Source organism: Tripterygium wilfordii, chromosome 17 (assembly GCF_013401445.1).
Source record: "Tripterygium wilfordii isolate XIE 37 chromosome 17, ASM1340144v1, whole genome shotgun sequence".
Taxonomy (NCBI): Eukaryota; Viridiplantae; Streptophyta; class Magnoliopsida; order Celastrales; family Celastraceae; genus Tripterygium; species Tripterygium wilfordii.
In genome coordinates this window covers 1217329-1231264 of record NC_052248.1, presented here as the reverse complement: position 1 = coordinate 1231264, position 13936 = coordinate 1217329, and the positions used below count along the sequence as shown (strand labels likewise).

Sequence of the window (13936 nt, the reverse complement as noted above, 5' to 3'; positions counted from 1 at the left end):
TTATTATGTGGCTGACAATTATTATAAAATGACCTGCATCTCTTTCAACTACTACTACACCACTGCAACCCTAGTGGATATCTCTTTCCTTGTATCATTTTGATCAGTAATTCGATCTTTCTGTGTCTCAATCTCACAATGGCGCTTAAGCTTTATGCACTCCCTTTTTCAACTTGCTCAGGGCGAGTGCTGTTCTGTCTCCATGAGAAACAAGCTGATTTCGAGCTTATCACTGTTAATATCATGACTGGTGAACACAAACACCCTGCCTTCCTCGCTAAGAACGTAATTCATTGACCAAATCCAAAAATACATTTCGATTTGTTATATAAGATGTTCTTCAGTCATCACATTTCATTAATTTTGATTTTGAACTGTTTTAATTTGGTTTATGTGATTGCAGCCATTTGGTGTGATTCCAGCACTGGACGATGGTGATCTCACTCTGTTTGGTAAGCTCTTTATTCTCTGATCTGGAATTGGTTCTCCATGTTGTTGCCTTTGGTATAGATCTGCATTATAATTATATTCTGTCTTTATATTGTGTTGTATCATTCTGGGTTATGTATCACATCCAGAACTCGACATGTAATGTTATCAACTTTCAATTGAAGGAGATTTTGTTACAAAAAGACCTCCATTGAAGTACTAATGGATTCATCATTTAGACTGTTTGTTTCTTACCGTTAGAATATGTATAAATGATGTGAAATATTGAATGGCTGAGTAACAAATCTTTAACATGGTAACAGAGCGGGAGGTCTTAGGTGCAGAAGTAATACATTACTTTCGCAATTTAAACTCTCATTTGTTGTACAAAGTGTGGGCCTATTGTTGCTACAGGTGAGGGCCTTATGTGAGAGTAACCCTAGTATTGGGTCTCGTTTGTTGTGCACATGTTGGGCCATCGGATTATCCAGCCCACACGTGATGGGGAGTGTTAGTGTTAGACTATGTATAAATGATGTGAAATGTTGTTGGGTTAATGGTGTGATTATTCTACTTGGTTGGATACATATATTTGTTTGACCGTCCCTCTTTTTTTGTTGTTAACTCTTGATTGATTTACTTATGATTACCTAAATGTATGCCAGAGTCCAGAGCAATCACAGCATATGTGGCTGAGAAATTCAAGGACACTGGTTCTGATCTGCTAAGGCTTTCAAACCCCAAAGAAGCTGCATTGGTGAAGGTCTGGGTAGAGGTGGAATCCCAGAGTTACGATCCTGCCATAAGCCCAATTTTCTTCCAACATTTTATTGCACCAATGAGGGGTCAGTCCACGGATCAGGCGGTGATCAATGCCAACTTAGAGAAGCTAGAGAAAGTGCTTGATGTGTATGAAGCTAGGCTTAGCAAAACCAAGTACCTTGCTGGAGATTTTTACAGCCTAGCTGATCTGCACCACCTCGCATACACTCACTACTTCATGAAAACTCCTTATGCCAAAGTGATCAACGAGCGTCCTCATGTCAAGGCATGGTGGGAGGACATATCTTCCAGGCCAGCTTCCAAGAAAGTTATGGAGGGCATGACTCCTCCATAACTTTTCGTTAGAGATTAAGATTTCCATGACGAGTAATCTTTTTCAGTGTTTTTGTGCACCAGTGTGTGAGATTTCAGTATTTGCACTGTTTTTGAGTAACTAAATGTAACAGTGTGCTTTGTTCTCCGTTTCAAGCATCTATCCATGTTTGTCTTTAGCAGTATCTCTTGTTTCATCGCAAGATTAGTAGAAAGACCATTATTTAAACTGCCACCTTATCTGTTCGTATTTTTTGGACTTGTCGAGGGAACTTGTTCCGAACCGACGACCTCCGCAGCTGCACTCTGTGATCTACACACAGCAATCCGGTCCAGCCCATACTGGAACAAGGCGCCACACACAGGCTCACACAAGCAGAGATGGGGCGCTCTGATACCTAAAAATGTCATCCTCCTTCACTAACAACATTTTGTGTACTTTGGGCCCCATGACCTGCACAGATTTGTCCTCCCAAGCCCAGCCCATATTAGACCAGAAGGCTCGATCCAACAATCTAATATTGAGCCCATATTATGCACTTCCTTTTATCATCTAAGCAACGTGGGATGTGCGTAGCTGCCTATAGATAGTAAAAACCAACAAAAGTGAGTCACCAACATATTGACAGTGACTAACCCAATTTAGGTAGAGAACAAGAGACAAAGAGAGTAGAGTGAGATTACCATGACGGTCGTGGCGGGTGAACATATAGTGCTCCGGAGAGTGTTGTGTAGAGTGAACATGGCCGAGGAGTGTTAGGGGTGTCGCGTGGAGTTAACATGACTGAGAGAGTACTAAGAGCGTTGCATATAGTGAGCATGGCCGAGAGAATCGTAAAGGCATTGTGTAAAGTGATCATGATCGAGGCAATGTCGGATGCGCCTCCGTACATTGTGTGAAGTGGAAGAGTTTGTTATTCTCTGCTCATTATCAAGTGTGAATCCCTATATTTATAGGCACTTTATGAGACTTACAGGTGATGTAAGTCATGTCAAAGGCTTACATCATGTTAAAGGCTTTGGGCCTGTGGAGGCTCGTCAAACCTACGAAACTATTCTTATTTGATCTACAAGAACTGTTGAGCTGGACTTGGGTCTCGTACCAAATTTGCACACTTTGTTCATTTGTTGATTTCAAGTATCTCCATACTCACAACTACCCAGAGAGGCTCCTGTTTTAATTTTTCCAAGTGGAGCACTACATCAAAATTTTCTCTTAGCTTATTATGTGGACACTTGACTTAATCTAATGACTTAATACTAAACAATTATAGTGGTAGTTTATTAAGTTCTTAAATTGTTTTGATTCCTTACATTGAATGCGATCCTACCCATACACTAACACACAAAACAAAGTCAAGTCTTTGTCCTCCCCCAAGAAAATATGTATATATTACCCACTTGTTCACAGTTCCCATCATCAAAACACAAAAAGTACTAGGGCTGTTATTGGTATGGTAAATTATCCATTGGTATACCATTACCGACGAATTGGTTACCGAAAATAGCAAAAGATTGGTATACCGTTACCAATTGTTCGGTACGGTAAATTTACCGATGATTTCGGTAATGGTAACGGTAAGCAAAGTTCAAAACCGGTAAATTTCCCGATTACCGACATATATATTAAATATATATTAATATTATTTTTAGTTTTAGTTTTATTTAATTATGACCATTAGATTGATCTAATTTAATCTAGGCCATTGATTATTTTTAGGGTTATCATTTATATATTACTCTTAGCAATTTCATTAACTTTAAAGCAGTGTTTGTTACATAACAAAATGCTTTGTTGGTATTGATTACATGCTTTTCTTCTCTCTTTCCATTATGGTCTTTTATCTTTATTTATCTTGTTTCTTTTAGCTTTCCTGCTATGGAGTTTAAAACACTTCGGATACTAAAAACATTAGAAATTAATGAAATGAAAGATTTTCCGTTATAGATTGTTGGAATAATGTTATGTGAATTCTCCTTTCTTTTTTTCTCCGATTGATAGGTATTTTCTCTTATTCACATGTAGCACAATGATCCTTCTCATTAATCTATCATTTTTATTATTGGTATGGTAGGCAAGATGAAAGTGTTGTAGTATCATACAATGACTATTAAGCACAATGCTACTTGATGCATTTTTTTTCTTCTCTTTTTTATATAGGTTTTAAGAATTGGTAAATTTACCAATTACCGACTTACCATTACCGATCGATCGGTATACCGACCATCGGTATACCGACTCTTCCGGTAACGGTAACGGTAACATTTTTTGAGTTACCGAAAGAATTGGTATGGTAACGGTATTCTGTGTTTGGTAACGGTAACCGTACCAATAACAGCCCTAACAAAAACTATAGGAAAACAAGTTGTGTGAGCACAAGTTGCCAATTGTCAAAGAGACTATAATACAAATTTTAATTTTTTTTTCTTACATTAGCGAATATAGATAAGTGAGCAATCAATTTTGATAAGTTAGCCAATATACATTGCCAATATACATTGCCAATTGTGTTCCTAATGGATAGAAAATGGGGCATATAGTTTATATATGACATAATTAAATAAGTGAAGAATTTGATATTTTTGTAGCAACGCATTGAATTTTGATCCAACTTATCATGTCGTCAAGTGAAAAATTTATATGTACGCGAGCATGACGACAAGAGTTTCTAAAAGATAAATTTGTATATTCTGGTTCAACAAAATTGACCATTAACTTTCTCATATTTACAAATATAATTATGATTGAATATCTCTATAATCATCTTTATTGTGAGCCATAAAATCACTATAATTGATTTTAAAAAAGCAAAAAAAATCTTGAAGAGGAAAAATAAAAAAATACTTTTTTTTTACATTTCAAATTTAAAAATAATTAAGTAAAAGTTTCCGTTGCATTAATTTGTATTTCCGTTTTCACGGTTTCGCCACCTACCCCGGGTGGGTACGTAGCTCAAGCATTGACCGACAAGACAATTAGCATAAAAGGATAGATCTACTTCTCCTTCAACCCAACTACTTCTACACTGAAACCCTAGTAGATCTCTGTTTCGTTTGATCAGTAATTCGATCTTTCTCTATCTCACTCTCGCAAATGGCGCTTAAGCTTTATGGAGTCCCGGCCTCAACTTGCACAGGGAGAGTGCTGTTCTGTCTCCATGAGAAACAAGCTGATTTCGAGCTTATTCCTGTTAATCTCATGGCTGGGGAACACAAACAGCCTGCCTTCATCGCTAAGAATGTAATTTAATTGACCAAATCCAAGCATGAATTTCGATTTGTTATATAAGATCTTGTTCAGTCAATCCATTTCGTTGATTTTGATTTTGAACTGTTTTGATTTGGTTTATGTGATTGCAGCCGTTTGGTCAGATTCCAGCACTGGAAGATGATGATCTCACTCTGTTTGGTAAGATATTAATTCGCAGATCTGGAATTGTTTATCCATGTTGATTTGCACATCTGCTTTATATTGTTTTTTGTACTATTTTTGGGTAGGCATGGCAACGGGGTGGGGTGGGGCGGGGCGAATCATGGCTGCCCCGCCCCCGTATGTCGGGGCAACATTCAACCCCCGTCTCCGCCCCGTTACAATCCACGGGTCTTCGCTCCGCACGGAAATCTCTGCCTATGAATTTTTTTAAAAGACGTCTCAAGTATATAAGATGTACACATACCAACTAACCTATTTAATGTTTTTTGATTGGAGAAACACAATAATTCAATATATTATATTGTATTAAAAAAATCATTACTATGAGATCTAAAAAAAAATTATCTACGCATGTGGAGTGTATATATATACATATATAATTATTTTCTATATATATATATACACACATGTATAGCGGATCGGGTTGCGTGACGGGGTGCGGGGCGGGTTGGGAGGCAAACCCGTCCCCGCCCCGCATGCGGGTTGAGATTCTTTGCCTCGTCCCTGCCCTGCACAAGCTTCGGATTGGGGAAAATTCGCGTGGGTTGGGCACAAATTGTCATCCCTAATATGTGATAACTGATAACAAAAAGACATCCATTGAAGCACTAGTTGATTGATCATTAGACTGTTTGTTTCTTACTAATCTATGATGGGAATTTGTGTTTTATTGTTTCTAGAAACAGTAAAACTTGATGGTGTTATAATTTAACAACTGGTCGTTGGCTAATATGGTGAATTTGATCACGGTAACTCTTACTGCAAGATCATGAGTTCAAATCCCATGGATGTTTCATCAGCCCAATTTGCAAGATGGACTCTTGCTCAGCCATACTATGTGAATGCCACCCATGTGATCTTCTCGCACTGGGCTTCGGCTCAAGTCTCAACTGGTCAATGGGGTTGCGGAGTCTTTCACACGGCTCGGGGTTTACTAGTCAGTTGTCCGGTGGACAGTTGGGTGGATTCCATGTCAAAAAAAAATGATAATTGTATTTGGTTGGGTACATATATATGTTTGTCCCTCCCTCTTTTTCTCTTGCTAACTCTTGATTGATTACTTGATGAATGATGATTACCTCAATGTTTGCCAGAGTCAAGAGCAATCACAGCATATGTGGCTGAGAAACTCAAGGACACTGGTTCTGATCTGCTAAGGCATTCAAACCCCAAAGAAGCTGCATTGGTGAAGATCTGGATGGAGGTGGAATCCCAGAGTTACAATCCTGCTATAGGCCCAATTTTCTACCAAGCATTTATTGCACCAATGAGGGGTCAGTCGGCGGATCAGGCAGTGATCGATGCCAACTTAGAGAAGCTAGAGAAAGTGCTTGATGTGTATGAAGATAGGCTGAGCATAACCAAGTACCTTGCTGGAGATTTTTACAGCCTAGCTGATCTGCATCACCTCTCATACACTCACTACTTCATGAAAACTCCTTATGCCAAAGTGATCAACGAGCGTCCCCATGTCAAGGCATGGTGGGAGGACATTTCTTCCAGGCCAGCTTCCAAGAAAGTTATGGAGGGCATGTCTTTTGGTGCGAAATAAGATTTCCATGTTGGGTAATCTTTTTCAGTGTTTTTGTGCAGCAGTGTATTAGATTTCAGTCTCTGCACTGTTTTTGAATAAACTGAATGGAACAGTGGTGCTTTGATCTCTGTTTCAAGCATCTATCCATGTTTGTCTTAGCATTCTCTCTTGTTTTATCACAAGATTAATAGAAAGACTTATCATATTTTATCAGCAACTTTTCTGCTGGCAATAACCAACAAAAGTGAGTCAATAACAGATTGAAAGTGACTAACCCAAATTATGCATATTACAACCAAGAAAATGAAATCCCTTCCCAATACTTGTCCAATAATGTCAGAGACATTAAAAAAGGAGGCTACTTTGTTACTAATGGATTTCTCTTTTGCAAAGACAATCTAGAACTTTGCAATTTAAAAACTAACAATTGAGCAATAGTCTGGTTGGTTATTTCTAAAGGCTTAAGGATTAAATGTGTCAGAGGTCGGAAGTTCGGAACTAATTGAGATATTTCTCAAGGGTTCCCTGATTCCGTAGATCTTGCAGCCCATTAACACGCATGGGTTTCAGAGGGTCTAAAGTGTTTGTCGTCATGGTGCAGACTATGATAGTCAAGCATGGGTTTCAAATTGACTCAGGTATCACAAAGTGACCGTTGACTGTTGGGCTGGGGTATTCGCAGCTACCAAAAAAACTATCTAGAAACTACAAATCACATGTCTTGAGCTTGCTGGGGATTATTGGGTGTGTACTGTCTAGTATTGTTCTGCCTCAGTAAATTTTATCTTGTTAGGGTCAATCATTTGACTGGTAAACACAAACAGAACAAAAAATGATCAATTCATCTTCTTTGAAGTCTCCTACCCCTTCATATATACTAGGACTACAAGACCATCCTAATTATCTCTGTCAATTAAGATGGGGCTTAAGCTGTATGGAACCCCCTCATCCCCGATCACCGGCAGAGTGTTGCTCAGTCTCCATGAGAAAGAACTCAACTTCGAGTATGTCCCCGTCGATCTTCTCGCTTGTGAACACAAGCAACCCAACTTCCTTGCCAAACATGTAATCAGATAAGCCACACTTTGTTCATTTGTTTGATTTTCTGTTGCTGCTGTTACAATTATGTTCTCTCTTGTGTGTTTATATATGCTATGCAGCCATTTGGTCAGACTCCAGCACTAGAAGATGGTGATCTCACTTTGTTTGGTAAGCTGGTTAAGATTATTCTTCTCTTGTTTCTGCACAAAACTGTTATCCAGGAAATACTTGACTGCTCAATTGATGCTTGCTTACCTATAGAGTCCAGAGCAATAACAGCATATTTGGCTGAAAAATACAAGAACACCGGCTACCATCTTACGAGGCATCAAAACCCTAAAGAAGCTGCTTTGGTGAAGGTATGGACAGAGGTGGAGTCACAGAGTTTCAATCCTGCAATCCACCCAATTTACTACCAATACTTTGTGGCACCACTTTACGGTAAGTCTCCGGATCGAACGGTGATGGATGCTTATTTAGAGAAGCTAGAGAAAGTCCTTGATGTGTATGAAGCTAAGCTGAGTGAAACCAAGTATCTTGCAGGAGATTTTTACAGTCTAGCTGATCTGCATAACATTACATACATACACTATTTGATGAAAACTCCTTATGATGGAGTGATAACAGAGCGTCCCCATGTGAATGCTTGGTGGGATGATATTTCTTCAAGGCCAGCTTCCATGAAAGTTGCAGAGGATCTGACTCTCGGTGATTAGGAATAAAAGCTCACAAGCTGTAGAGGATATGATATATGAGATTTCTGTTATTGTACTATAATACAATAATTCAATGGAACTTTGTAATGAGCGATAGTATTTTGTTTTTGAAATACCGTTGAGAAATATGTTTCTCATTGGAATCGAATGTTGGGCACGCATGTCTAACCAAATTGATTGTCAACCGATTTGGTTTAGTTTTTATCAATATAATTACTGTCAGTTAGCTTTGTCCTGGACTTAATATACAGCTATAAATCAAACTAATCCCACTTAATTAAACCATACATACCCTCCACACAAACCGGAAGTCATGAGTTCAAGTCTACTGGTTGTTTTCATTGTCGCAATTTACATGATTGGCTTTACTAAGCCCAGCGTTTGCGAATGTTATCTTGTATTATCTTCTTGCACTAAGTCTCGGCCCAGGTCTCAACTATTCGATAGGGGTTATGGGGTCGTGACTAGTTGAGTGGATTCCATATTATAAAACAAGTATCCATACGTGATTTAGAGGGTTTGTGGTGCATAGAAATTAGTTGATATGCGCCACCTCCCTAACGTTTGATTACTTGGTGTTGGTGGGTAGTGTTTGGGTTGTGGATATCAGGGTGGGAAGGAAAAAGACATATATGGTAGAATCGTAACCATAGAATACCACCCTAATTGCAATGCATACATTTGTGAGCACTGAGGACAGCCCAGTGAGCCTTTATAGCCCCTAGTGGACCTCTATTGCCCAATAGGCCTCTTTCCCATCTTTATAGCCCAGTGGGCCTCTTTCCCCTCTTAAGGTTTAAAAAAAAAGGATCATACATTAGAGAGGAATAGAAAGATGTGGCATATTCGAAATTGAATCATTTGGGTGATAATTTAATGGTGAATCTCTCTTGAGTCTTGAACTAAATTTTATAGACTCGGAAGTTCATGAGTTCGATTTCTACTGAGAGTAATACTTTTGTGATCAGACACTGACTTTGGCCTAATTTACCCTGTCATCAAATGAGAAATTTTTAAGCGGCCTGATGATTCGAGTTTAAACCCATATCGAATGTTTAAGGAAAAACTCGTATGATATCGTTTTCGTTATTAAAAAAAAAAACGAAATTCAATTGATTATTGTGGTAGGTATTTTTTAGGTGCCAAATTGACAAGTTGTCTAATAATTGTGGAGTGCTTTATCATGCGGTGGGGGATCCGAATATCCCCTTAATTTAAAATTTATTTCTTGAAAACATAAACAAGTTCTCCACTTCTCCAAAAAAGAGGAAAAAAAGAACAAGATCAATTATTAGTCCCATGATCATACATTTACATTATTTGTATTTTATTTAGAAAAAAAAAAAAGACCCCACCAAATAAAGAACAAGTCTAGCCTCACTCACTGTACATTCATCTTATACATGGAGCATTCTGGAAAAGCACTTGATCTATAAATAATTGCCTATACTAATTGTGTTATCACATCACACAGTTATCTTTAATCTTCTTCTTAGTAAAGATATGGCAGCCATGAAAGTCCATGGAGGTGTGTTATCCACAGCCACCATGAGAGTTCTTACTTGTCTCCATGAGAAGGAGCTTGAGTTCCAATTTGTTAATGTTGATATGTCAACTGGAGAACACAAAAGGGAGCCTTTCCTTTCTCTTAATGTAAGTCTGATGGAGTAATTTCATTCCTTGAATTTATATTCTATTTCCTAAAATTAACCACATGATCCATCCAGCCATTTGGTCAAGTTCCAGTCTTTGAGCATGGAGATTTGAAGCTCTTTGGTAAGTAATTTCACGAATATAGATATATATGATATGCTCTCTGTCTGACAGAACTTATAAGCTGTCAAAATCAGTTAACGGAAACATAAACTAGTTTATAAGCTGTGAGATAAATTATCCGATCTATATCTAACGATATATGATCGGAGAGTATTCGTGTGCACAGAATCAAGAGCGATCACAAAATACATCGCTCATGAGTACGCCGACAAGGGAACCCAGTTGACATGCCAAGGCAAGGCGCTGCCGATGTTGCTGCAGTGGATGGTGGTGGAGGAACAGCAGTTCGAACCGGCCGCTTCGAAGCTTGTTTGGGAGCTAGTCCTGAAGCCCTTTTTAGGCATCCCTGTGGAGGAAGCAGTGGTGGAGGAAAACAAGGACAAGCTAGCCAAGGTTCTGGATGTCTACGAGTCCAGATTGGTTCAATCCAAGTACTTGGCCTGTGACTGCTTCACCTTGGCTGATATGCATCACCTCCCCTGTATTGACTACTTGATGGGTTCAGAAGCTAAGGCCTTGTTTGATTCAAGGCCTCATGTTAGTGCATGGGTTGAGGATATTAGGGCCAGGCCTGCTTGGGCTAAGGCCCTTGCAATACGAAACAAGTAATGTGGAGGGTTCGTGGGCTGTGGGCCTTGGGCCTTGGGCCTTGGGCCTTTCTGCTTGTCTTGCTGTATTTTACTTTGTTTTGTGTGTTGGCTTTTGTCTTTCAATCATGGGTTGAAGGTTTGAAATTTGGGGTTTCGTTTAAGTGATGAGCAATAAAGTGGGCCAGTTAAAAATATGCATTATTAAGAAAAGTAGATTTGATGGGCTGGACAGGAGAACTAATGAAGGCCCATGACGTCTCTTTAAACCCAGCCCATGTGAGAACCTAGTTTACGGTAACCTTAACTCCCTTAACTGAATCCATGGGTCCTTGTTCAGCCCAGCGTATAGGAATGTCACTTCACGTTATCTTTTCGTGGGTCTTAGCTCAGGTCTCAATTGTTCCATGAGATTTGTAGGGTCTTCAATGTGTCCCGTTGTTTACTAGCAGGGTTTTCCATGTGTCTCACAATTTACCAATCAATTATCCAATAGACAATTGAATGGATTCCACGTTAAAAAAAGTGTCCATACGTACACCATAGAAAATAGTGGATGTGCACTTTAATTTCATATCAAATATTCTAAAGTGTTCATACGTACACCATAGAAAGTGTTCCACTATAATTTCAACATATTTGTTTGGTTTTCAATAATTTTTCAGATTTTCTTTAATAAAAATAAAAAATTTAATAATTGGCTCTATTTTACAATTTCGAGTTTCTCTACGATCAAAATACTTATACCAACAGTTCTGAAAACTGCAACTATAGACATCACAGTAGCTACAATCACATTTTTTTTACCCTAATATGAAAACCGCAACTAAAGGTCTTTCAATACTCTATTAGCCCGTGGTTTTACAACCGCGGAAAAAGTCTATAGCAGCGGTTTTTCATTTTTATACCTAGAATTTTAACTGCGGGTATAATTATATTATGTCGTAATGTGAAATAAAATAAAAACTTATATTCACTCACTATACAAACTTAGTTTTTATGAAAAAATTAGATTGCATTTGAAATATGACTTCTAGTTATATATTTATATATATTTTCATCTTGTACATGGTCTTAGATTAGTTTTCATCAATTTTAATATGTATTTAAAGTACGTAGTTGAGCCGAAATGGGAGTGAGAGCGCATTCTTTGAAAAGGAGCGAGATTGATTGATAAAGGTAGGTTGCCTAGAAAGGATAGTTCATCTAGGAAGGAATTCAAGGTAAATTGTTTCCTAGGAAGGAGATTCTTTTGGGTTACCTTATTAGACTAAACAGTAAGATGAATGTTCATCGATAATATTGTTTCAATGAGTTGTATGGTATAAAATAGCTCTGAAATTTTTTTCCTAGGGGGCAGAATCCCTACTAAAGTTTTTCAAAAATATTACAATATTATTATTTTAATGCCAGTCATCCCATTATCACGACTTTTTTCCTGATTCCAACAATGTATTCTTAGAATGTTTGATTTTAATAAATGAGAGTTGAACAATGTATTGGTGTAATCTTTAATTTCAATATATTTTGTTTGATTTTGCATAATTTTTTTAGATATTCTTCATATCTATAAAAATAATCATTAGATTAGAAAAATATGTGGTATTTATAAAGCCAAAGAATAAATAGAAATAAAAAATTCAATACAGTGGTTAGAAATGTCTATTTTACAAATTAGGCAATCAAAATATTTATATTTACAAATTAGACAATCAAAATACTTATATTAGCGGTTTCTAAATTAGACAATCAAAATACTTATATTAGCGGTTCTAGAAACCATAGGTAAAGACACCACAACAGCTGCTGTCACACTTTCTTTATCTATGATTAGAAAACCACAACTAAAGATCTTTTCACGCAGTCTTAGCCCACGGTTTTATCACCGCGGTATAAATGTATTTTGTTGTATTTCCTCACAATACATCCATCTTAGGGAGCATTCTAGAAAATCATTTGCTCTATAAATAATTGCCTACACTTGCACTGGTTTTGTCATCACATCACATAGTTGATCTTTAATCTTCTTCTTAGCAAAGAAATGGCAGCCATGAAAGTCCGTGGAAATGCGTTCTCCACAGCCACTATGAGAGTTCTTGCTTGTCTCCGCGAGAAGGGGCTTGAGTTCCAATTTGTTCCTGTTGATATGTCAACTGGAGAACAAAAAAAGGAGCCTCACCTTTCTTTTCATGTAAGTCTTATAATTTCATTCCTTGAATTTATGTTCTATTTTCGACTACAGTGCCTTAATTATGCACCAAATGATCTATGCAGCCATTTGGTCAAGTTCCAGTCTTTGAACATGGAGATTTGAAGCTCTTTGGTAAGTAATTTCACTCCAATATTTGAATATAAAAACAATGCTACAGATCCTCAATTTAGAACTCTCATTTTGCCTTAATCCCATGTGATAAATGGAATAATCATTCATTAGGGCTCTTTTAACATTGAACGCTTCACATGGCTAGATTGAGGGTAAAATGAGAATCATAAATTGGAGGTTTCCAGCATTTTTCTTAACATAAATATGATATGTTATCCATTGAATGATATATGATCGGGGAGTGTTCGTGTGTGCACAGAATCAAGAGCGATCACAAAATACATAGCTCATGAGTACGCTGACAAGGGAACCCAACTGGAATGCCAAGGCGCGGCGATGCCGATTGGGCTGCAGTGGATGGAGGTGGAGGCACAGCAGTTCGAATCGCCGGCTTCGAAGCTTGTTTGGGAGCTGGCCGTAAAGCCCATGTATGGCATCCCTGTGGACGAAGCCGCGGTGGAGGAGAACACAGCCAAGCTAGCCAAGGTTCTCGATGTCTACGAGTCAAGATTGGTTGAATCCAAGTACTTGGCCTGTGACAGCTTCACCTTGGCTGATATGCATCACCTCCCCAATATTGACTTCTTGATGGGCACAAAAGCTAAGGCCTTGTTTGATTCAAGGCCTCATGTTAGCGCATGGGTTGCCCATATCACGGCCAGGCCGGCTTGGGTTAAGGCCCTTACAATAAGAAACAATTAGTGTGGACGGGTTCGTGGGCCTTCGTCCGTGGGTCTTGGGCCACTTGGCTTGTCTTGCTGTCTTTTACTTTGTTATTTTGTCTTGGGATTTTTGTCTTTCAATAATGGCTTGAAGGCTGGCATTTGCTGGAGGAGCTACTTCGGCTGAATTACAGTATTACTACCATCGTTTAAGTGATGATGATGAATAAAGTGGCCAGTAAAAGTGTAAAACTATGCAATTATTATTTATTAATAAGAGCAAGTAATTACACATACTTTTTCCACTGACAAATATGCTTCTTGGAATCGAACATTTTTC

General features: G+C 38.2%; 5 protein-coding genes across 6 annotated transcripts; all 5 read left to right on the top strand.

Moving 5' to 3' along the window:
- Positions 1-14: 14 nt before the first annotated feature.
- Positions 15-1759, top strand: LOC119982559 (glutathione S-transferase F13-like). Its single transcript, XM_038826010.1, has 3 exons — positions 15-285; positions 404-452; positions 1095-1759. Exons 1-3 carry the CDS (start codon positions 139-141, stop codon positions 1544-1546), a joined length of 648 nt encoding a protein of 215 aa, XP_038681938.1. The 5' UTR covers positions 15-138; the 3' UTR covers positions 1547-1759.
- Positions 1760-4524: 2765 nt separating this feature from the next.
- On the top strand, positions 4525-6708 carry LOC119983078 (glutathione S-transferase F13-like). The gene is made up of 3 exons (XM_038826736.1): positions 4525-4765; positions 4885-4933; positions 6052-6708. The coding sequence occupies exons 1-3, from the start codon at positions 4619-4621 to the stop codon at positions 6507-6509; spliced, it is 654 nt and encodes a 217-aa protein (XP_038682664.1). The 5' UTR covers positions 4525-4618; the 3' UTR covers positions 6510-6708.
- A 638-nt stretch (positions 6709-7346) lies between these two features.
- On the top strand, positions 7347-8478 carry LOC119983079 (glutathione S-transferase F13-like). The gene is made up of 3 exons (XM_038826737.1): positions 7347-7556; positions 7652-7700; positions 7794-8478. The coding sequence occupies exons 1-3, from the start codon at positions 7410-7412 to the stop codon at positions 8246-8248; spliced, it is 651 nt and encodes a 216-aa protein (XP_038682665.1). The 5' UTR covers positions 7347-7409; the 3' UTR covers positions 8249-8478.
- A 1222-nt stretch (positions 8479-9700) lies between these two features.
- LOC119982427 (glutathione S-transferase-like) lies at positions 9701-10808 on the top strand. 2 transcript variants are annotated; one of them, XM_038825794.1, is made up of 3 exons: positions 9701-9901; positions 9976-10024; positions 10134-10808. In XM_038825794.1, the coding sequence occupies exons 1-3, from the start codon at positions 9752-9754 to the stop codon at positions 10631-10633; spliced, it is 699 nt and encodes a 232-aa protein (XP_038681722.1). In that variant the 5' UTR covers positions 9701-9751; the 3' UTR covers positions 10634-10808. The 2 variants fall into 2 exon arrangements, with proteins under 2 accessions (XP_038681722.1, XP_038681723.1); XM_038825795.1 differs by having other exon boundaries at positions 9702-9901; positions 10191-10808.
- Positions 10809-12548: 1740 nt separating this feature from the next.
- LOC119982428 (glutathione S-transferase PARB-like) lies at positions 12549-13890 on the top strand. Its single transcript, XM_038825796.1, has 3 exons — positions 12549-12802; positions 12886-12934; positions 13194-13890. The coding sequence occupies exons 1-3, from the start codon at positions 12653-12655 to the stop codon at positions 13634-13636; spliced, it is 642 nt and encodes a 213-aa protein (XP_038681724.1). The 5' UTR covers positions 12549-12652; the 3' UTR covers positions 13637-13890.
- Positions 13891-13936: the final 46 nt, after the last annotated feature.